The 25,699-nt window shown below is 37.6% G+C and overlaps 1 protein-coding gene across 4 annotated transcripts in view; it reads right to left on the bottom strand.

The window, feature by feature from the left end:
- Nucleotides 1–1,126: 1,126 nt before the first annotated feature.
- The window catches only part of LOC126187198 (broad-complex core protein-like), a 439,455-nt gene continuing 414,882 nt past the window's right edge, over nt 1,127–25,699 (bottom strand). The window contains exon 7 of one of the 4 annotated variants that reach the window (XM_049928277.1): nt 1,127–3,653. In XM_049928277.1, the coding sequence (XP_049784234.1) occupies nt 3,397–3,653 (257 nt within the window). In that variant the 3' untranslated portion in view covers nt 1,127–3,396. The remainder of the gene's footprint in view (nt 3,654–25,699) is intronic. The other 3 variants (XM_049928280.1, XR_007537704.1, XM_049928281.1) reach the window with 3 other exon arrangements.

The raw sequence follows: 25,699 nt of genomic DNA, 5'->3' as shown, positions 1-25,699 counted from the left end.
TAGCCTTTCGCTCCCTGTATTTTACCCCTGCCACATTCAGAATTTGAAAGAAAGTATTCCAGTCAACATTGTCAAAAGCTTTCTTTAAGTCTACAAATACTAGAAACGTAGGTTTGCCTTTCCTTAATCTAGCTTCTAAGATAAGTCGTAGGGTCAGTATTGCCTCACGTGTTCCAATATTTCTACAGAATCCAAATTGATCTTCCCCGATGTCAGCTTCTACCAGTTTTTCTATTCGTCTGTAGAGAATATGGATTAGTATTTTGCATCCGTGACTTATTAAACTGATTGTTCGTTAATTTTCACATTACCGAACAATCAGTTTAATAAGTCATGGATGCAATAGTTTACATATCACAAATTAATATTCAAAACTCCGCTGGTACCAGTATAAATGCAGACACAATAATAGTGCTGGAAAATAGTGAGCATTTTGGAAATATTCTGTACCCAGCATGCGATGAGTTGCATGAAAGCATCACGTGAGGCACAACTACAATGTTGGCCACACAAGGGAAACAGTTAATATTACTTTTTAAATGTATAAAAATGTTACCACTGAGTTACTAGAATGAGTTAAAACTGTTCTTTAGCTCCATTAATTTTCCGGTAATTGGTGTCACAACATCAAAATAGTTAGGTCAGAGGTAGTTACATTTAGAGACAGAATGGTATGTGATAAAGAACATAAAATTTTTGCATTTGATGAAGTCTTTTAGGAACTATCTGTCAGTAAATTAATGCATGTGTTATTAAGCACAAAACTTTGTTAGTCAATTTAGTAACATCTATTCTCACCTGAAACAATACTATAGGTGAATCAGCCATGTTGGCCAACCAATAATGTCAAAATGTGGATTAGTTCTGAGATATGCTGTGATCAAAGCAGTTATTATCTTATATGGTAATGTAGCACCATTTATTTTAGCTGACTTGACTTTTAGAGAAAAATAGTTTGGTACCACTAAGAACATTTCTGGCAATTGTCCCTCAGCACTGAAGAAAATGCCAGAAAGTTTCATTTATAAAATGTAGATAAGCATATAAATTAAATAATTTTTAAATTATTTTTTTATTAAGTTTATTTTACATTTATCAAAAACCATAAAATATGATGAGAGACAGTCTTTTGCACTCTTTGTATTACGAAAGTGAAGGTTGCCTTTAAGGCTGCAGCTAATAATGATTGGGACAACACCATGGAATTTCCTATTACATATGCTCATTCTTATAGTAGACCTATTCTCTGCCATTAAATCCTTGATAGTAGTGTTAAGCTTCAGCTTTGTATCCAAGAAACAGGAAACTAAAATTACTACAAATGTTATGGCTTTTCTTAAGAATCATGTTGTTGTGTAACACTGAATGGTTTTTTATTAAATTCTATTTCCCATTAACAAATACTTTGCAATAAGGGAAAGTGATAATCTTTTTTCATTAAATCATAAAAAAGGCTCGATACAAGGGTACCGATTTCAAGTTTTTCTCGCTTATAATTTTCTCTCTTTGCCTTGCTTGAAAAACACACAATTTTCTTTTGAAGCATGAATAATTTTGTGTATGAAGTATGCTGCCACTTCCTTAAAATCAGCCTATGTAACTGTTCGGGTATCTACACTCTGTCATAAATAAATTAGGCAGATTTCTTTGACATAGTGAATTATGCCAAAGAATAAGGCAACTCTGCATATAATAAAACAGCTGCAAATACTGCAAATCATTTCAATAACATATAAGGTCATTTATGGATTAAAAACAAATTTAATATTGCACTAGTTAGAAATCAAACAAGTAAACCAACACAAGTGAACTCAATGCAAGTCATAATAGAAAATGATATTTGGAAACACAGTTGATTGAGAACTGTAATTATAGAGACTGTACTCAGAAAATTCAGTAAAGTGAAAGGTCAAGCATTATTGTAAAAATTCAGAATAGAGACAGTTAAATGCAGTTATATTAGATAACATAAAGTGTAAACTGCAGATGAAAAAGTTGTGCATCACAAAAGGAGACTATATTTTACCTCTCTTTACCCATAATAATGTTCTTTTTTGCACCCAGTAATAAATACTCATTTGTTTCAGCCATCTCTGTTATGTGAGTCCACTGTTAAATTTGTTACAATTATGATTCATTAATGAAAACGAAGCTTTTTGTTTCTGTATTACATAAACATACATGATCTTGTTTGAAGAATGGTGGCTTTATCAGCTAAACCAACAAAAAGCTCATGTGTGATGAATAACACACAAATTTTGTGAAAAGCCAAATGTCCTGACAAAATTCTATGAATCAAAACTATCATGCGGCAGAGAAATATTCATCAGGCAAAGATTCAGTCTTCATATCAGACTTACTTCAGTTTATCACCCAGCAACTATGGTGCAAGATTCACCAGTTAGACAGCATAAACTTTTTCAACACAGGTTTCTGTCATTCGACTGCAACAATATCTGGAAAGTATGTGAATGTACAGCTTCAGTACCCAGATGTATCACTCTCTGACCTCATTTATTACTATATCTTAAACAAGTGTAATTATTATACATCACCCATTAGACTTTTATAGTAAGAGACTCAAATGCAATTTATTTTTCTGAACACATACAGGAACATTATACAGTTGCTGTCCATGTGATGATAAACCCTGCAAATCATCACAATCAAATTTAGTAGTACAGTGAACACACTCAACAAAGGGCCACACTCAAGGCACACGGTTTGACAAACAAAAACATGCAAGAAATTATACGGAGCCTGAAATTCAGTGATTTTCCTCTTTCCCTTAACAATTGCACAAAGTGTACAAAGTTCTTGAGATTCAGCATCACATTTTGGGTGTTGTTGCTCAACACATCACAATCTCCTAAAGTTTCAGTGTCATACCCATGCTTTTTCTGAGTCTTGGAGTAATTTTTCATATTTAACAAAAAAAGGTCTGTTTGGATAATTTTTTCAGTTACTTGTTCATTTAAACATATTAAACTTCTTTACACTGTCTGAAACATACAACACAAAAAGTGTCTCAGAAAATACTGTTTCTATCTTTACACAAAAATATTAATATAAATTTTAAAAATGAAGTACTTATGCTAACATCAGTGTGTTTATAATATTCAGCATATCAGACATTAAAATACTGGCCTGCATGTATGTATACAAAAGACTCCCTAAAATGGGCACTAGATATGAAACATTTTTCAGTTTATGAAATTATCAATTATTTTCTACATAACAATGCACTGTAACATAAATTTTATTATACAGTTCTGTAAATTCTGCAGTAGAGCTGCCCTATGAAATGTACAACTACAAATTCTAAAATATCTTTAGGAACAGTTTTGTTATGAGTATTGCATGAACATTTTGAAAGCTTGATAACTTAGTAAAATTTTATATTTTGCTTTCATTATGAGGCAATGAACTTGGTGATAAATTAGAACGATGTTTGTAATACATGTGAACACGTAAACAGCTTTGGTTTTTCACTTGTTTAAAGCAGATGAAACAGACTTGTGGACCTGACCCTTCACCATGTTTATCACGCACATGAATGTTGAGATTTGATTTATTAACAAACTTTTTTTCACATAAGGGGCATCTGAAGTCCTGTCGCCGCATTGGTTTCCATGCAAACATTGCTGGATTGTCTGAAAAACAATTAATTTTGTGATTGAGAAGTGGATAATTCACAAATATGACATTAACAAGTGTTTCTCAATTTTCTTGTGATAAAGTGGGAATTATATCATGGCTATCCAGAAAGTAACAGATGTTTGTCTATGGAGGTGGTGGGTGGGGCTACAGCTGCCATCTTGGTGCCACAACATTCTTACACTCAGTATGCATCAAGAGGTGGTAGCAAGTGGTCTGTGTCCATGCCACTTTGTTTTCTGTGATGTATCAAAATGTGCACTGCCATAGTAAATCCCATAAATTGTGAGATGCATTCTGCGATAAGGTTTCTGTCAGCAGAAAACTGCAAATCAATTGAAATTTATTGTGAACTTTGTAATGTGTACAAAAAAGGATAATGAGTGACAGCTGAGTGAGGCAATGGTGCATTGATTTTAAAAAGGGGCATACCAATGTTCATGATGAGCACCACAGTGGTAGGCCTGGCCCTGTGATTGACGAACTGGTGATGAAAATAACAACACATATTCATGAAAACCATTGTTTCACAATTACAAAACTTTTGCAATATTTTCTCCAAATTTCACGGAGTTTGGTGCATGAAACTGTGGCAAAGAAAGTGGGGTACCACAAATTTTGTGCTAGGTGGGTTCCCAAAATCCTAACAAAAGGCCACAAAAAACAGACTGGTAGCAGCCACGAGCTTTCTTGAAGATTACGAGAAAGATGGTAACAGACTTATTGATCATATCGCAACTGGGCCTAGACTTAGGTGAAGCATGTCAGTTGTGTATCAAGTTGATGGAATGGGGATGCACAAATTCTCCAATGAAACCAATGAAGTTTTTGCAAACACTTTCAGTGAGATAGATCATTCCAAGGGAGTGATTCTTGGTGATTTCCTTGAATGTGGCATAACAGTTAACTCTGAGAGGTAACACTGACAAAGTTAAGGCAGGTGATACAAATCAAGTATTGGGGAAACCCAGCACAAAAGTTTTGCTTCTTCACAACAATGCAGGTCCACACATGGCCAATTGTACCCAAGAGCTCCTATGGGGTTTTGGATGGGAGATGTTTTATCATCCACCATACAGCCCAGATTTGGCACCAAGTTACTACCATTTCTTCCCAGAAATGGATACAAGGCTTGCTACACAGTGCTCTGATACTGATGCCAAACTGCATGCCAGTATAAACCAGTGGTTGCAATTGCAGGTAGCAGAGTTCTACAGAGACAGTATTGAAAAACTTGTGCCACAGTATGATTACTGCCACAATTTGAATGGAAATTAAGTAGAAAAACAACTTAAGAGCACCTCTTTAAAATGTATGTAATAAAATTTGTTTTTTCAATATTGTTAATTTTTTAATTTCACAACAGTTGTTACTTTCTGGATACCAGTGTCTAATATTAATATTTGAAATTACATCACATAGACATAAATGTATTTCAAGCAATAACTAAATGTTAATAAGATATTAGTAACTCTCTGAAAACCACAGCATTTGGCTGTGCATACATAGTTATCCATTGAATTATTACCTCTTTTTAAATATAGTTCAAAATGAAATTTCAAGCTGTTTAAAAACACACAAGCAGCTTTGTTTGTTAGGGGAGAATAGCAATCATTACTAAAATGTTCATATCTTAAGAGTCTGGTAACAGCTGTTCTTTTCTTCCCTCTAGGGAGCAGGAAAATGCAGAAGCTGAAAGAGGATGCAGACATTAAGAATTCCATCCAAAGAAATTAATACAAGAATATTGAAACTGAATTACAAAATGGAATTCAGTAGATGAAATCAGTATATCTGAAATGTTAATGGAATGCTGGTGAAGAGAAAACAGTTGACAAGTCAGAGAAGTGATGGGATAGATAGTGAAAAAGATGTGAAGCTAGAATGTAAGAACAGAAAAGGATGAAAAATGAATGAGATAATGAATTAATAACAAAATCAATTTTTGAAAATATAATGTAGCTGGATAGATTAAAAAACCAGTTCACCAAGTGGTGGCAGGAGAATACACATTTAAGAGTTAAGTAAATGTGCAAGCTTTTGGAGTCAGTGACTCCTTATTCTGGCAGAAGGGTTGAAGGGGAAGGAAGAGGTATGAAGGAAAAGTACTGGTGAGATGATGATGTTGGTTTGTTGGGCACTCAGCATCAAGGATGGTGAGGTTTAGGAAAATGGGAGGGACTGAAAAAGTCACCCAGAAACTGGTCAGGGAAATTTAATAGATGGGATGAGAAGGAAAGAATGATTGTTGGCAACTGTGCCACATCAGATTTGAAATCCTAGAGGTTAAAGGTGGAAGATAGGGTAATAAGCAAGACAGAATTACTGACAAGACATCTTACAAAAATTAATAAGAGGAAACCACCACTATCCCGAGATCACCCCTTACAAGTCTTCCAAGTATTCCTAACATTTAGCATTGCTTCACAACCCTTTCTCAGGTCCCTACAACCTGACCCTAATCTGTCTTCTGCAGAACTCCACACTCTTTGTTTCCTAAAAACTGATGACTCCATCATTACCCCCCAAACACATAAGGGATCTACCACTGCAGTGCTTAACTGACAGGGGAATGTAAGTGAAGGTCTATGCCAGCTGTCTGACACTTTATGTACAGTATATGCCATCAAGATCCCATTCCTGTGATACAAACTGACCTACGGCCCGTCCTTAAAATCTAAGGCCCCTCACAAGGAGTGACATCTCAGTTCACAGAACTTCTTACCCCACTCAAACCACACACTCACCAAACGTATATCTGCCTTAGTTGATCAACAGCTGCAATCTGCTGTACAAAGACTTTCCTCCTATGTTAAAGACATCAACCATTCCTTAGATCATATGAAATCTGGGTCCATTACCCTCATTCACAGACCTTGGTTGTCATCATTGATACCACCTCCCTCTACACCAATATCCTCCTCTGTGTGAGGCTGAACATTACCTTGACCAATGACCATCTGACTACAAATATCCTTCCTGCTCATCTTAATCAACTTTTACTTAATGAAAAACTACTTTATCTTTGAGGGACAGACATATGAACAGATGAGGGGCATGCCCATAGCAACCAGGATGGCTCCTTCCTGTGCCAAACTTTTCATGGGTTGCTTGGAGGGAAATTTCCTGGGATTCATGAACCTTCAGCCCCTGGTTTGGTTTAGATACATTGAAGACATTGTTCCTATAGGGACTCAAGGTGGGACTGATGTGTTACAATTCTTGTACTCTAAATACATTCTTTGCATTAACTGTCACTAGATTCTAATCCAAGTCCTATCCCACTTTCTTTGATGTTGATCTCATCGTCACTGAGGGTGAGTGTTCACATAAAACCTACTAAAAAATGACAGTACTTTCATTTTCACAGTTGTCATCCTTTCCATGTCAAATGTTCCCTCCCTTATAGTCTTGGTATTTGTGGCAAACATATTTGTTCAGGTATAGACATTTTACAACAGTACACAACCATTCTCACCTCAGCCTTCATTGGACGTAATTACCTCATCAGCCTCCTTCAGAAGCAGATTTCACAGACCATCACATCCAGTCTTGGTACTTCTCATCCCTCCAAAAAACAGTTTAGAAATACACCTCATCACACATTATTAGCGTATTTATCAGTCACTTCAACAAGGCAATGATTTCCTAAAATCATGCTGTGGAATGAGGTCCATTTGTCCCATATTTTGCTCCCCACACTTAGAACAGCTTTTTGTCACCTCCACCAATGTCCATAATATCCTGGTCAGGCCCTATGCTCCTTCTGCATTCTTTTCCCTACCCTATGGATCCCACCCCAATGGCTAATACTGCTATAAGACTTGCCTGTGCACACTCCTATTACCTACTATACCGGCCCTGTAACTGGCAAAAGATGTACTATCAAAAGGAGAACCACCTGTGAAAAGACACATGTTGTAAACCAACTGTTGCGTAATCACTGTTCAGTTTTTACATAGGTATGACTACTACCAAGTTACCAGTTAGGATAAATGGACAAAGACAGAGGGTCTATACTGGCAACACACAATATCCTTTTCAAGAGAATGCTTTACAATATGGCAACTGTGATCTCAGTGCCTGTTTCAACACCTGTGCCATCCAGATTCTTCCTCCAGACACCAGTTTCTAACAACTCCACAGGTGGGAAATGGCACTACAACATGTCTTTGGTTCTCACTATCCACCTGGCATTAATTTACATTAATTTCTTTGGCCCTCACATTTCTCCTCCATAACTATCACTTTCTTCACTCCAAATTAGATTTCTAAATCTTTTATTTCCTTTCCTGTCTACTTTTCCCCGCCCTTCACCTCTACCATATACAACACACGTAGTTTTCCAAACTTATTAACTCTTGCTTTATGTTCATGAGTAATCTCAATTATTACCCTATCTTCCACCTTTAAGCTCTCAGGTTTTGTGTGATTGTTACTATCTCCTATAAAAGATATTTCAAAATATTTTTACCCATTCAAAATTGAAGGTGCAGTATTCTGTCAGAAAGCCATTATGAAAATTAGAAACAAACTTAACAGTTATAGTTATGGTATTCTAGTTGTGGATAAATAATTATAAAGTCACTATCATGGATGAGGTCTCTACATCATGACTGTTTAAAACACAAAACAGTTACAGTTAATGCTCAATCATGTCATGAATCATCCTCTACGTAGCAACATACAAAATAAGCAGATAAATGGTCTGTAAAACACAACTTGGTTTAATGATATATTCAGAGAATGTCATGAAAATAATTATTGTTACTATCTCCTATAAAAACTGTAAGGACACCAACATGGCAAAGAAAGGTCTGGTAGAATATAAATAATTTAAGAGTATAGTAGACCAGTCACTGAATAGTAGAAGAAATGAGTCATGGACAGGCACACAAGAAAAGAATGAAAATGTGCATGGACACTGGTAGAGAAAATGTAATACTTATTACATATCCATAAGAAGGGCTATGTGTGAAACAAGCAACAATTTACACAGTCAAATCCTGCATCAGAAAATCATGAGAACTTCTGCATGAAATCAACAGACAGATTCAGACTTCCAACTGGTTCCTCGTACATTAGTCTGAAGTCAAAATTGAAGACACCAGATAAAGAGCTAAAATATTAACTGCTGCATTTAAAACTGCTTGCATACATGAGAATCTCAATGCTTTTTGAAAGGCAAAGAACATACCACATTGCTCAGCATTCCTATCAATTTTACACTGAATTCACTGTGGAATTAACCCATTCACTAGCTCTACGTCATTGAGGATATCTTCCATAACTAACAGTTCCAAATGAGTGGAAAAAGCAGAAGTCACTCCTGTCCACAAATAGTGTAAACTATGCATACATGGAATTACAAAAGAATACCACAAGTGTCCATTTGTTACAGAATCCTGTTCTAAGTTTACACATTATGATGTTACTAGCAAAAATAAAGAATATGCATGAGATCATAAAGAAACTTTCATGTAAAACTAAGCTCAATTTTCACACAATCATATAGTAGAAACAGACAGACAGATAGACTCAGTTTTAACTGAATACCCAAAATGTACTGAGTGCTGTACCATACTGGTGACTGACATCCAAGGTATTATTATACAGAGTAACTCCACAAATACATAACCATCCCAAAGTATTCATAATATCATCCCAAAGTATTTTAGACTAACAAAAAGCAGTACTTTATACGACAGACAGAAAGTTCAATAAAAATGACAATTACAGCTGCTGTGCCCCAAGTAAAAGCAGTAGGGCAGTCCATGAGATAGGGTCAGTAGCAATACTGGATTGTTTGGAATTGCCCACAAGAAAGAATTATCACTGCATGATAAATGCAGAATTACTTAAGAAAGCATTTCTACTTGGTGTAATTTTTGGCAGTGCTCTTTAAATGTGAATAAGTGTAAGGTAATACTCATAAGAAGTAGAAATAACCCTATAGCAGCTATCTAATTAACAGATTAGTGGTGAACTTCCATTTAGATATTTTGGGGCAATATTACAAAGCAATGCAAAACATGATAAACACGTAGAATCTGTTGTAGGGGAGGAAAATATAAAACTTTTACAGTTGAGAAGATTGTGGGAAGTATGTGATATTTGTGATGAGACAAGATACTGGTGCAACAAATCCTGTAGTACCACTCAATGGAGTCCTTATCACGGAGGCATGACAGCAGATAGTGTACACTTTCAGAAATGCACTTCTGCTCTCATAACAGGTTCGTTGATCCCATAAAATTGTCTAGCAAACTTAATCATGGATCATAAATGGGAATCTTTGGAAGAAAGGTAACTTTGTTCTTGAGAAATCCTACAGGTAGATTTAGAGAAACCATAATCGAGAAATGCTACACAACAATTCTGCTGCCTCCACGATATATCTCATCTATGGAGTATGAGAATAATATAGGAGAGATTACTGGATACACGAAGGCATGCAGACAATAATCTGTAATTCATCCTCACTCCGCTAGAGAATGGAATAGGAGAGGTCATTAATACCAGTGTAAAGCACCCTCTTTGATTCACCATACAATTGCTTGCAGAGAGTATATGTAGATTAAGAGAAGAAAGGATTTAATGTTTCACAAATAAATTAACAACAGAAATTTGAGGTTGAAAGATCAAATATATTAGGAAAAGAATAGATTTCTACACACAGTAAAGAAGACCCATTGACTTGAAGACATGCACAACAAAAAGACTGCTACACATTATGGCTTTTGGCCAAAGCCTCCTTCAGCAAATGTAACACTCACACAAGCAAGCATACCTCATGCACACATGATTGCTGCTACCAGCAGCTCAAACCAACATGTGACTGTCACATGAATTACAATCTGGAGTGATGTGGGAAAGGTGGTATGGGTGGATAGGGAGAAGAGCATTACCTGGGGGGACATGCAGGGACTAGAGACTGCCAGGTGCAGCATTAGGAGGTTGGGTATAGGAGAAAAAATGTGACTGGAAAAGGAGAGGAGAAAGGAAGGGGAAAGGACAGGCAGATACATTGGCAGAGGATGGCACATAAAGAGGGTGAGGGAATGTGAAGGGCAAGGTGGCAGAAACTGTTGGGAGGAGGGGTCAGAGAATGTGTTGTTAGGATAATGCCCATCTGCGCAGTTCAGAATAGCTAGTGTTTGAGAGAAGGATCCAGTTGGCATTGATTGTGAAGCAACAATTAAAATCTAGCGTGTTACGTTGGATGCACATTGTGCCACAGGGTGGCTGTTAATCCTGGTGCGCACCTGGTTGATAGTCACACCAGTATAAAAACCTGTGCTGTGGCTACAGCAGAGCTGGTATACAACATGGTTACTTTCACAGGTAGCCTGGCCTTTGATGGGGTAAGATAAGCTTGTGATAAGACTGGAATAGGAAGTGCTGGGTAGGTGAATTGGACAGATATTGCACCTTGCTCTTCCACAGGGAAATAATCCCTGTGTCAAGGAGTTGGTATTGTAAGTGGCATAGGGATGGATTGGGATGTTGTGGAGGTTGAGTGAAATATGGAACACCACTTTAGGAGGGGTGGGAAGGATCTTGGGTAGGATGTCCCTCATCTGAGGGCATCATGGTAGGTAATCAAAGCCCTGATGAAGGATGTGGTTCAGTTGCTCCAGTCTGGGATGGTACTGGGTGACAAAAGGGTCATCATTTTTTAGCTAGCTCTTTGGGGTGGTGGGAAGTTGGGCATATGTGGGGAAATGGCACAGGAAGTCAGTTTGTGGATTAGCTCTGGGAGTAGTGCCTGTCTGTGAATATCTTGAAGAGCCTTTGAGAACACTGGGAACGGAAATGCTTGACACTACATTTATGCTGTCCCTGAGTGGCGAGGCTATATGGGAGGGATTTTTTGGTGTGGAAGGGATGGTGGCTGTTAAAATCTATGTACTGTTGGTGGTTGTTGGGTTTAATGTGGACAGAGGTCCACATTAAGGAAGAGGAGGTCAACGTCTAGGAAGGTGGCATGCTAGGTTGAGGAGGACCAGTTGAAGAGGATGGGAAAGGTGTTGAGATTGTGAAGGAATAAGGATAGAATGCATTGGCTCTGAGCCCAGACCATGAAGATATCATCAATGAAACTGAAACAGACCACAGATTTTGAGTTTTGGGAGGCTAGCAAGGTTTCTGCTAGATGGCCCATATACAGATTGGCATAGGAGGTTGCCATGCGGGTGCCCATGGCGGTGCTGCAGATTTGTTGAGAGGAGAAATAGCTTTGTGTTAGGATAAAGTTAGTTAAGTGAATGAGGAATTAGGTAGTGGGTCTGGAGTCTGAAGGACATTGGGAAAAGCAGTGTTCAATTGTGGCATGACCATGGGCATGAAAAGTGTTGGTGTATAAGGAAGTGGCATCAACAGTTTTGACCTGTAGGGAACCAGGAGGTAAGGGGATGGGGATGGTGAAGAGTTGGTGAAGGAGCTGGTTGGTATTTTTGATGTGGAGAGCTAGACTATGTGCAACTGGTTGAAGGTGTTGGTCAACGAGGGCTGAAATCCTTTCAGTGGGGGCACAATAATAAGCTGCAATGGCACATACAACATTGTTTGGTTTGTGGATTTTAGGGAGCATGTAGATGGTGGATATGCAGGGTGTCATAGGGGTGAGGAGGGAAATGGATTCAGAGTATAGGTGTTCCACCTTGTCAACCCCTACATGGCACTCAGACCCTGCCTAGTGGACCTTTCAACTTGCTAGATCCACCAAAACTCCCTAGCAATGCTCCAAATCTAGATCCTAAACAATGCTCAAAATCTAGAGCCTAAACAATCCTGGAACACTGTTCTTAACTTTTCCACCAAATTCCTCAGTCCCATAGAAGTTTCAGTCCTAACCTAAGGCCCCACTTTTAGTCAGATTTAATCATGTTGGACTTGTCAAAGACCTTCTCTCCTTCACAGACCAGTCACTCTATTCTCATTACTTCACAACTTCAACACCTTGTCTCCCATTTGCTTCATGTCAAAACCACCAGCTACCAACCGTACCTGTGACCTGCATCTTGACAGCTGCTGTCCCTTCCACACCAAAAAATCTCTCCCATACAGCTTTGCCAACTGGGGACAGTGTATCTGCAGTGACAAGACTCTCTTTCACAGCATTCTGAAAGTCTCATAAAGGCCTACACAGACTGGTACTAAGCCCGGACCTAGTCCACAAACAGATTTCTCATGGCATTTCCCCACATATCCCCAATCCTCTCACCATCCCCAAGAGTTAGCTACAAAAGAGTGACCCCTCCATCACCCAATACCTCCCCAGACTGGAGCAACTGAACCACATCCTTCATCAGGGCTTTGATTACCTATCATGATGCCCCCTCCTAAAGTGGTGTTCCATCGTTCACCTAACCTCCACAACATCCTAGTCCATCCTTACACCATTCCTAGCCCAAACCCCTACCACAGAGATCATTTCCCTATGGAAGACCAAGGTACAAGACCTGTCCAATTCACCCACCCACCACTTCCCATTCCAGTCCTGTCACGGGCTTACCTTACCCTGTCAAAGTTAGGGCCACCTGTGAAAGCAGCCAAGTTGTATACCAGCTTTGCTGCAACTGTTTCACAGGTTTTTGCATTGTTAAGGCTGCCAACATGATGAATGGCCTCTGTCAAACTGTAGTCAAGAGCAAATTGCCGGTAGACCATCCTGTGGCACAACATGCAGCTGAACACAACATGCTAGATGTCAATGACTGCTTCACAACACGGGGCATCTGAATCCTCCCCCTCCATAACCAGCTTTCTGGAACTGTGCAGAGGAGTTATCCTTACAATGTATTCTCTGCTCCTGAAATTATCTCGGCCTCAATCTATGACAAGCTATTGTCCCTACACCCTCCATCAAACAGTTTCCACCTCCTTGTACTATCACCTCCTCCATTTCCACATTTGCTCACTCTCTTTGTGTGGCACCTTATGCCAATGTACCTGCATGTCCTTTCCCTTCCCTGCTCATCTTATTTAATGCTCCTCTTTTTCTCTGCTCCCTGTTTTTACCACCACACCCCATCTCCCACCACCTTTCAACGTTGCGCCCAGCAGTCTCTAATCCACCTGTGTCCCACCAGATAGTGCTCTTTTCTCTCCCCACCTGTGCCCTACTCTTCCTCCCCCTTCCCCCGCCCCAATCCAGACTGCTATTCACCTGAAAGACACATTCTGGTCAGAGCTACATGCGGTAGTGGTCATGTTGTGTGAGGTGTGTATGCTTATGTGAATATGAGGGTGTTTTCTTTGCTGAAGAATACTTTTGTTGAAAACTATAATGTGTAACAGTCTTTTCATTGTGCCTGTCTGCAGCTCACTGGGTCATCGGGTCATCTTTAGAGCGAGTAGCAATCTATCCATTTCCTAAGACTGTTCTCAAACAAATTAGAGATTTTAAGTGCACAGTACTCATATTTACTGTCTAACAGTCAACATATGCAGAACTGATATCATCAAAGTAAACCGAGCGAGGTGGCGTAGTGGTTAGACACTGGACTTGCATTTGAGAGGACGACAGTTCAATCCCTCGTCCAGCCATCCTGATTTAGGTTTTCCGTGATTTGCCTAAATCGCTCCAGACAAATGCCGGGATGGTTCCTTTGAAAGGGCACGGCCTACTTCCTTCCCCGCCCTTCCATAATCCGATGAGACCGATGACCTCGCTGTCTGGTCTCCTTCCCCAAACAACCAACCAACCAACCAAAGTAATAAAAAAGAGAAATGAAAAGAAACACATGCATAATGGTAAAATTAAATTGTTGTTGTTGTGGTTTTCAGTCCAGAGACTGGTTGTATGCAGCTCTCCATGCTACTCTATCCTGTGCAAGCTTCTTCATCTCTGAGTAACTACTGCAACCTACATCCTTTTGAATCTGCTTAGTGTATTCATCTCTTGGTCTTCCTCTACAATTTTTACCCTCCACGCTTCCCTCCAGTGCTAAATTGGTGATCCCTCAGGATGTATAATTAAATTACTTACAAGATTAAACAAGCTATGTTATAGACACTGACTAGTAACAAGTGTACCTAGAACAAGTTTTCCTAAGCCTCAAAACTGTTTTGTCATTTGCCACTCTTCATTTTAGAACTGTAAATGCCAGATGGCTCTAAATACTGCCACTAGCATTTTACCTTAAGCTTGTTGTATTTTTCTGGTGTTACTAGCCAATGTCAAAAACTACTAAAATATGAATGCAGAAAGTATTCACATGTATATGGACATTACCTTCCCAATTGTAAAATGATATATACAAACATGCTATAAATTACACTCTCTCAGTTAAATACAGTGTAGGTAATAGGTACCTATTGTAAAGTGTTAGTATTTTTGGTGAATTCTTCCCCCCCCCCCCCCCCCCCCCCTGTCCTCTCACATACAGACCTCTTCCTCACACTGTTCACACTGTTAGATATTAGGCTAAAATGAGAAGGAATTTGGTGCTCTGTTATGTTCACTGGTTCTGGATTGTAATGAAACAAAGAGTCTGAAATACTATAATAATATTCATTTATAAAAGTGGAGGTAAACAACTGACCTTTAGTTATAGACCCTTCTCGTCATTCATGTGTTTTTAAAATTTTTTAAGAAGATAATTGACAACAGAATATTGAACCATTTCTCTGCAAATAACCTTTTCACAACTGTTCAATTTAGCTTCTGTAAAGGCTACTTTTGCAGTGTCATCCAAACAAGACACAGCCAGGGCAAAAGTACCACAGGTGCAAAGATGCGAGCTGGTGCCAGTGTCATAGAGACTCGCCACTTATGCAAGTTCCACCAACAGAATGGGCAGTGCAATTGCCGGCCGATGACGATCCACGAATGACCAGACAACAGCAAACAGAAGCCCACTCAGAAGCTCACTCACTTGGTTACAAATCATCATCCAGGGCTGACTTAGACAGGGTACGTCATTTAGTGAACTCTTAAAAGTGAACAGACAGTTGTTGTAAACTGCAATTGCTATGTACCGTGAAGTTTACCTATGATTATTTGTACTTAGCCATTGAGGGCGTTTTTGTGTTATATTACAAGTAGTGTTGCAGACCTCTTACTCATCAAGAAACAAAGATAAGTGAACACATTTAACTCATTTGTGTGACTCTGTTACTAATCTATTGGATTGTTGTAGAACCTTCATTCTCCTAGCCTGTTACCTGACCCTGGGGCATAGTTGGTTAATAGTGGCAGTGAGAAATTTCACGAACTCACAGACTTGGCCTACTGTAGCAGTGGCAACTCAGCCTGCACAGCAATAGTGATAAGGCCTTTACAAGACTGATGACAAGGGTTTACACAAGCTCTGCTGAATAGGCAGTATATGATCTCATGAACTCAATCCTGATACAACTAAACAAGAAACAATTAACTGCTAATATCGTCTGTGAATATAACATTCTTCTAGACTAACTACAATGACATAGCATTAAATGTGTTTTCATTGTATAGGTAGGGCCATACCTTAACAGCAGAGAATGTGAGGTCACATTAACAAACAATACTACTACGATAAGACTAACCATGGAGTTGGAAACACTAAATATGATGTCAGGCAAGGTTCAGTGCTTGGCCAACTCCCATTCTTCACCTGCATAAATAATTTATGTAGGACGCTGAATGACTCTTCACAAAATATGATCCTTGCTGAGTACACAAGTATACTGATCATGTGCAGGCACAGCCAGAATAATGGAACAACCTTATAACTAGCTCTCAGCAAAATTCCAAACAGATGAAAATGACTTACAGGTACCAGACGATCAATGACTACACTGGGCTAACACTGTACGTGTAGACTTCCTTGACATCCGTGTAGAAAATAAACTGAATTGGCACCAGAATGTGGATAAGTTAACAAAGAAGCTTGGTTCTGCCTGCTTTGCACTTAGAAATATCTCTCATTGTTATGACCTGCAAATTTGACTGCTAGCACAATTTGACTGTCCTATAGCACAGTTATCTGGAGAGTACAGCTGCTGTCAAAAAAGTATTTATTCCTCAAATGCAAGCAATATGGAATTGTGAAATATTGAAACTGAATGACTTACAGGAACATTTTCAAGGACCTATCAATTTTTACACTTACATTCCAAGACAAGTACTCCCCTGCCTGTATATATGGTTAATACCAAGAGTGAATTTAGAACGAAGTCTGCAATTCACAACCAAAACATAAAAAATAAAATTTTTGAACATACTATACATATCTGTCTAGGGTTCAGAAATAAGTTTCTTCCAGTGCAAATATTATAACAGGTTGCCCATAGACATCAGATAGGAGACTGATACAGTAAGATACTCAAAAACAAAATAAAAAAGTATTATTATTCACTACCTCTAGAGTTAATTGAAACATCTGGACTTTGACTCTCTTTTCATTATCTGTGTGACTCAATTAATGCTACTCATTATTTGTCCTTAGTGAGCTCCACAGAAGTAGCCTGCAAAGGCTCTTTCTGCTTGCTAACGTATAACTTCAGTAGTTCCACAACCCCAAAATCCCTCCTTCATGAAGAGATTTACAGAACCCAATGTATTAATCAATGAATGAATAAAGAAATGAATGATGACAAACAAAACAATGCTGCAATAATGAATTTTTAAGATAAGAGACACTGGTCACAATAAATTATGGTTTCAAATGTCTATCACAGAATCCTGTACAAAGAGGGAAAGAACAAAAGTAAGGCATTACATGCATCATTATACTAGAAGTGCAAGCGTCTTCATCTCCATATAACTATTGCAACTTATGTCCTTTTGAATATGCTTACTGTATTCATCTCTTGACCTTTTTCTGCAATTCCCTCCTATACTAAATTGATGATCCCTTTATGTCTCAGAATGTGTCCTATCAATCAGTCCCTTCTTCTAGTCATTATGCCACAAATTCTTTTCTCCTCAATTCCATTCATTACTTCTTCATTGGTTACATGATCTACCCATCTAATGTTAAGCATTCTTCTGTAGCACCACATTTCAAAAGCTTCTATTCTCTTCTTGTATGAACAGTTTATCATCCAATTTCCCTTACAAACGAGGCTACACTTCAGACAAATACATTTAGAAAAGGCTTCTTAATACTTAAATCAATATTTGATGTTAACAATATTATACTACTCACCAAATAGCAGAGATACTGAAATGGAGATAGGCACAACAAATAGACTGTCGAAAGTAAGCAACTATCCTTTTCATAATATTGTCATTATTCCATCCTGGATTTTTCATCGTCTGATTCTAACAAATTTTTCTTCTTCAGAAAACTTTTTTCGCCATTGTCAGTCTACATTTTACATCCTCCCTACTTCTCCCATCACCAGTTATTTCACTGTCCAAATAGGAAACTCATCTACTACTTTTAGAGTCTCATTTCCTAATTTTATTCCATCAGCATTGCCTGAATTAATTTGACTACATTCCACTACTGATGTTCTGCTTTTGTTAATGTTCATCTTTTATCCTCCTTTCAAGTGGCTGTTCATTTCATTCAGTTATTCTTCCAAGTCCTTTGCTGTTCTTGAATCAATTCTCCATTTTTTCTTTGGTTTCCTTTATTGCTTGTTCAAAGTACAAATTGAATAACATTGGTGATAGGCTACAAGCCTGTCTCAGACCCTTCTCAAACACAGCTTCTCTGGCATTTCCCTTAACTTGTATAACTGCCATCTGCTTTCTGTACATGTTATATAAATCCTTCCACTCCCTGTACTTTCATCCTCATACCTTCAGAATTTCAGAAAGCATAGTGCAGTCAACACAGTCAAAGGCTTTCTCCAAAGCTACAAAAGCTATTAACCTAGGTCTATGTTTCAGTCTTTATTGCCTCATGCATTCCTACATTTCTCCAGAATCCAAACTATTATTCCCAAAGGTCAGCTTCTACCAGTTTTTCTGTTCTTCTGTACATAATTCATGTAAGTAATTTGCAACCATGACTTATTAAACTGACAGTTCAGTAATATTCAATTTGTCAGTACCTGCTTTGTTTGGAATAGGCATGATTACACTCTTCTTGAAGTCTGATGGTATTTCACCTGTCTCATACATCTTGCACACCAGGTGGAATAGTTTTATTATGGGTGCCTTCACCCAGAATATCAGAAGTTCTGAGGGAGTGTCATTTAATCTAGGTGCCTTGTTTTGACTTAGGTCTTTCAGTGCCCTATCAGATTCTTGTTGCAGATCAAATCTCATTTCCCACCACCACCACCACCACCACCACCACCATCATCATCATCATCTATGTCCTCTTCCCTATTTATAAAACTGTCTTCAAGGTTGTTTCCCTTGTATACATCCTCTATATATTCCTTCCACCATTCAGCAGTCCCTTCATTGCTTAGTCCTGGTTTTCTATTTGAGCTCTTGATAGTCATAATCTGCTTTTCTTTTCTCCAAAAGCCTCTTTAATTTTCATGTAGACAATATATCTCTTTTCCTAGTCACAGCTGCTTTTTTATCATTACATTTGTCTCAAGCCATCACTGCTTAGCCATTTTTCACTTCCTGTCACTCATTTTTTAAACATTTGTATTACCTCTTGCCTGTTTCATTGCTACATTTTCATATTTTATCTGTTCAACACTTAAATTCAATATCTCCTGTGATATCCAAGGATTTCTAGTATTCCTTGTCTTTTTACCTCTTTGGTCCTACACTTTTTCATCTCTAAAAGTTAGCCATTCTTCTTCTACTGTATTCCTTTCTCCTGTTTCAGACAGATGTTGTCCAACACTCCTTCCAAAACTCTCAACAACCTCCAGTTCTTTCAACTTGTCCAGGTCCCATCAACTTAATTTCCTTCCTTTTTGCAATTTTTTCAGTTTTAACCTACAGTTAATCACCAATAATTTGTGGTCAGAGTGAAACCTTCTGGTGTCTCCAGGTCTCTTCCACATACACAATATGTGTTCAAGACTCCTGAACCAAGTATTATTGATGATTAAATTATGCACTGTGCAAAATTGTACCAGGCGGCTTCCTCTTTCATTCCATAATCCAAATTTGCCTACTATTTTTTCTTCTCTTCCTTGTCCTACTGCTGAATTCCAGTCCCCCATTACAATTAAATTTTTCTCCCCTTTAACTATATGAATAATTTCTTTTATTTTACCATACATTTTTTTCAATCTCTTCATCATCTGTAGAGCTAGTTGACAAATAAACTTGCACCTATTGTGGCAGTGTTGGCTTTGTGTCTGTCTTGGCTACAATAAAGCAATCATTATACTGCTCATAAAAGCTTACAAGCATTCCTATTTTCTTATTCATTATTAGATCTACTCCCACATTACCCTTTTTTGTTTTTTATTCTTAACACTGAACTCATGAGCCCAGAAGTCCTGTTCATCCTGCCACTGAACTTCACTAATCCCCACTATATCTAACTACAACCTTTCCATTTCCGTTATCAAATTTGCTAACCTACCTATCCAATTAAGGGATCTAGCATTCCACACTCTGATGTGTTGATTGCCAGTTTTATTTTTCCTGTTGAAAACATCCTCCTGAGGGCTATTTTAACTCTGGAATATTTTACTAAATAGGATGCCATCTTCTTTTAACCATACAGCAGAACTGGATGCCATTGAGAATAATAACTGCTGTAATTTGCCCTTGCTTTCAGCTGTTCGCAGTACTAACACAGCAAGGCCACATTGTTGATGTTACAGGGCCGGATCAGTCAACCAGACTGTTGCCGCTGCAATTAGTGAAAAGACAGCTGTGCCTCTTTAAGAACCACACATTTCACTGGGCTCTCAACAGATACTCCTCCATTACGATTGCACCTACAGTACGACCGTCTGTATGACTGAGGCATGCAAGCCACCTGACCACACCGAGGTCCAAGGTTCTTATGAGGGTGCACTCATTGATGTTGTAGTCACACAATATTATGTTTTTCCATTTTGTGAAGAGCATAATTTTACATTTATTAGTATTTAAAACAAGTTGCCAACATTTGAACCAGTTAGAAATCTTATCAACATCTGACAGAATACTGGCAGCAACACTTTTAAAATGTTACTTCGTTATAGATATCTGCATCATCTGCAAAAAGTTTGAGGTTACTGTTAAGTGTCAACCAAGTCACTAAAATTAAACATAAATGGTAAGGGTCCCCACAGACTTTCCTGGGGCTTGCTGAAATTACTTCCACTTACACTGATGACTCTCCATCTGATGTAACATTCTCCATTTTCTCTACCAATAAATCACCAGTCCTGCCAATCTTGCTGAAACTTGGTGGGTGTGTAAAGGAGACAAAATAATTAAATACATATATTTATTTGTTTGTATCAAATGTAACTTTTAAGGGATAACACATCCCGAAAGGTAATTGACATACTATGTTTGAAGCAAATAACTTTGAAAAGATGATACTTAGAAAATGTTTCCGATATAAAAGTTGATATGTAATTAACATTCTTGAAAATTGTACAATCAAATTTTGTAATAATTTGAAAATTTGCAAAATATCTCACTACCATTAATTAATTTTGAAAAATGAAAACTTTTGTTACAGCATAAATTAAAGAGGCTTTCAAGTTACATACATCCTTGTGTAAAAAGCTGATTTCTGAAATATCATTTTTGGAAAATAAGCTGTACGCAATGTGCTGTCAGAGTATTTTCAACATATCTAATTAAAATATCTAAACATTCATTACTAAGATAGTTATTTTCTTTGCTTGTATTTGTTTTATGTTTTGAACTGTTATTTTACATTTTTTAAATTGTTTCACATATGTACATTTTGTTAATTGGAAATAATAACTAACTCATTATTATGATACAAAATCATGACAATAATGACAGTCTGTAAATAAATGTTTAAAACATAACAACTTCTTACACCATGCATGTTAAATGAATGAAACTTCTTCACATAACATACAAGACAGAGAACACAATATAAAACAAAATTCGGCAGGATTTCAAACTGTCATGGGTGATCCTCTAAATATCCTGATTTGTATCAGGCATATTTCAGTACATTGGTAAGCTGTGGTGAAAAGAATTGATTATGTACTAGTGACTGCATTTTAATTGTATTGTTTCTCAAGTGGAGGTAAATGTCATATTCATTTAGCAGAACTAGATCAGAAATTTTTCTCACAAGGTTCTTTCAACATTGAAAGCCATATACTTGCCATGTCTGCACCTGTGCTGTCAAGTGTTTCGGGGTCACCAGATGAATAAGTTTCCTGTTCTCATTCTGAGGCATGATGGTTAAACCATTCCTCCCTCAACCTCCCACCCCCACCCCCCTTGCCACTACCCCCCCACACACTGACCACCCGCATTTTCATAGTTTTAAAAGAAATTAATGGTGCATCTGGACTGGGAATTTTAGGATCTCAATTTGAAGCTCCAAATGTATATGTACAGCATTGAAATCTGGCAAACAAATGTCAGACTGGGTCAAAAGATAACTGAAAGAAATTTACCTTTATTGTTAGATTCTTAGTGCTGTCTACGTGAAAAAACACATAGAGCATGTAACACCTATTTTCAACCTATGTTGTATCTGTATCAAAATGCCTATGTCAATTTGTAGTGTTGCTTATGTATCATGGAAATTCTTGGATGTCTACAAATTTCAGTTTTGTGAACTTTTGAACAACGTTGTTTAAAATGTATTTGTGAATTTAAATAACTACTGGAATTATTTTTGTATAATGTACTGTAAGTGACTTGGTCCATAGTTAGGGAATGTAGGGTTGAATGTGAATATGTGGGGAAGCCCTGCAGCTACGGAAATAGCCTGGCGGAGTGAAAAAGGTGTGGTTGTCGTGCAAGTGGCAACTCGTCCTTTGTGACAGGTAAGGAGTCTGGGCTGAGCAGTGCTGTGGTTAACACTTTGCTATCAGTAGCGGATCATTGTGGTTCATATTCCTGGAGTTTTGAGGCCAGATCTTAAGGGCAGTATTTATGGGCCTCGGATGCTGCATTTGGTGATACCGTTATCATGGCATGGTTTTTGGCCCTATAGATATAATTCTGACGTCAAGAAGATATGTAACAGGGTGAGGCCAACAGTATTGCTATGACTGCATCACTGCCAGGTTAATAGCCACTGCAAATTATGCCACCAGTACCATCAGCCTTCCACTAAATTGTTTATATTAGTCACTCTGTAAGTGGATCAGGTATTTGTGAAATTTGGTTGATTTTTAATAATAATTGGGGTGTTGCTAAAAACCCTATCTTACAGCCGTGATTATCCCAAATCACAAACCTGGATAGAAATACCATCCTAGTGAATTTAATTCCAAGTGTCCTAATTTATTATAAGAAAGTGGTTGAACTTGAATTTAATGTTATGTTGTCATTTGCACAACCAATTATATTTTTGAGTAGGTCAAAAGACTGCTTATCAAAGCACATTTGTTATTTAAAGAGTTATAGTTTGTTGTGCTTTACTTCTTTAATAATTAATGGGAAGAATACTTACCATTTCTCATCGTACTGGAATAGTTTTGTTAATGAGCATGGTTCTTCAAATGATGAAAGCTTAAGGGCCCTCATGTACCAGGCTAGTTTGTTAATGAAGCAATGAAAAGGCTCCTTCAGATCCAGTGTAGTTAGACTTGCATTCTGTTTAATCACTTCAAACTGAATATAAGAAAGAAATATTTACTGTGTTAGCTATTTTAATGAAAGTTGTTTAATGCACAGGTGTAGAGACTCTGTAGTAAGCAATGAAATTATGGAGTATGGTCATTAACATACCCCCTAATTTAAATCAGAATCATTTCATGCTTCTTTCTTGTTTAGTATTGCTACTTGTTTCATGTGTGTTGGTGACTGGTTCTGTCAATTTCTGCATCTAGTTCATTTAAGGTATGTGTTGTTGAGAGGTATATGTTACTGTTTACCATCTAACTGGCCATTTGTTTGTCTGACTTACTAGTTAGTAGCACATTTATCTGCAAGTATAGGTTACTGTGTTGTAGTGTGAACAGATATAAGGAAAGAGTTTAGTGTGGCTGTCAAGGAAGGTTAGGTAAGCCTTAGTACTGCCTACATATCATTTTGATTGACACAAGAATGCCTAATTAGGCTGTCAACCAGTTTAAATATGTAATTTTACAACTTACTTTTGTGCTGGGAGAATGTCTTTTCCTGACCCACTGTTTACTGTTTGTTATATTTTGCTGGAGTGTTTGGAAACAAATTCCAGTTGATTGTTCTGTTTCCATTAGGTTATATCACGGTCACAATTACTTAAAAATTCCTTGCAGAGGTACAGTGAAACCCATATACAACATTTTTCAAGGGACCACAAATTCTGAACACTGTATAGAGGAAAACACTATAAAGAGGGAGGCTTCCAAATAATAATTATAGGGCATTACTAAAGATTAGCTTTGACAAATGGTGCCATAGATGACATTTTAAATTTTCACAACACCGTAATATGATATTCATTGCAAATGATCAATGTATCAAATGATTAGTTTTTTGTAATTAAAACATGGGGCCCGGTAGGTGGATGGGTGAAAGTAAATGGATCAGTTTGTACTGTAAAAAGTTATAATAGATTCTTAAGATATAACATCATTGCCCAAAGCAGGTGGTATCCTGTTCTTCAGTTGACCCAATTATAGAGTATGAGCCAAATTTTGTTTATGATATACTGCACATATTACATAAAAACACAGTAAGTGGTACGGATTAAAAAAGAATTAGTTACAAAAAAAATACTTTAAAAATTAAATTATGAAATTGAACTTAAATTTGCACAAAACTCTAGGAACCTATGCAATCTGAAAATCACATGCCTATGATTTTTTTTTAAATATTCAAGTAAGCATGTTTGTTCTCTATTTCTCCTATGACAATCATTTCTTGCTCGTTCTGTCCTCAAGTCTATGGGCCATCACATATCTCCTGAATGTTTCAAAGGCTTCAGCTGCCTTAGTATATGAGGGCACAGGGTCATCTTCCTTGTCACTGTCACTTTCACGGAAATACGGAAGCGTCCGATCCCGCCCGTCTGCTTTGACCCATGACGTCACAAATATGGCGGAAATGACCAGAAACCACGATTCCAATGTCACGCATATAAAGTCGGTACGTACACATTATGAGGACGAAAATACATCGAAGAACGAACACACACACTTTCCAGAAAAAGCCTAATGACACTAACGGGACAAGTGTGGGAAATGGGGTGTTTTTAGGTGGGGGCAAACTAAATATAAACAAATTTAGACAGCCACCCCCATACAAAACCAACCAAAATGACGAAAAAAACCGACATCACAAAACTCCCCAAATACCACTAAACACAATATCATCTGGAATCGGACACTTCCCTTGAGCTATATAGCTCAACAGCAGCTCCCGATCCCATAAATTAGGATCAGACACTTCCCTTGGCCTATATAGCTCAAAAACATCTCCCGATACCAATATCAACATTCACAGCCACACTTTGGGATCGAACACTGTTAATTTTATACGTCATATCCATTCCTGAACAAAAACAACAACTGATTAATTTTACTAAAATTACCACACGATGTACAGCAAACAACACTGAATTAACCTTCACACAAAATCGTTAACTCACTGAAATGAATAACACTGCAAACACAGCCGACACTCGAACAATTCTGGATAATGAGCAAAAGCAAACTGATCCCATTACACCACACAAACGAAAACCCTGAACATACCACCAGAAAGCACAACAAACCACAACACAACGACATCTATAAACACACCACACTCACAAGCCAAACGTCAAGGGTCAAAGCTGACGCGTGGGATCGGATGCTTCTGTCGACCCAGGAAATATTATGTTTTAAACATTTATTTACATACTATCATTATTGCAATGATTTTGTAGCATAATAATGAGTTAGTTACTATTTTCAAGTAACAGAATATACATATGTGAAACAGTTTAAAAAATGTAAAATAACTGTTCAAAATATAAAACAAATACAAGTAAAATAAATAACTAGGCTAGTAATGACTGTTTAGATATTTTAATTTAGGCATGTTGAAAAT

Source organism: Schistocerca cancellata, chromosome 1, assembly GCF_023864275.1.
Source record: "Schistocerca cancellata isolate TAMUIC-IGC-003103 chromosome 1, iqSchCanc2.1, whole genome shotgun sequence".
NCBI lineage: Eukaryota > Metazoa > Arthropoda > Insecta > Orthoptera > Acrididae > Schistocerca > Schistocerca cancellata.
The sequence above is the reverse complement of the archived record's forward strand: the minus strand, read 5'-3'. Positions and strand labels throughout refer to the sequence as shown.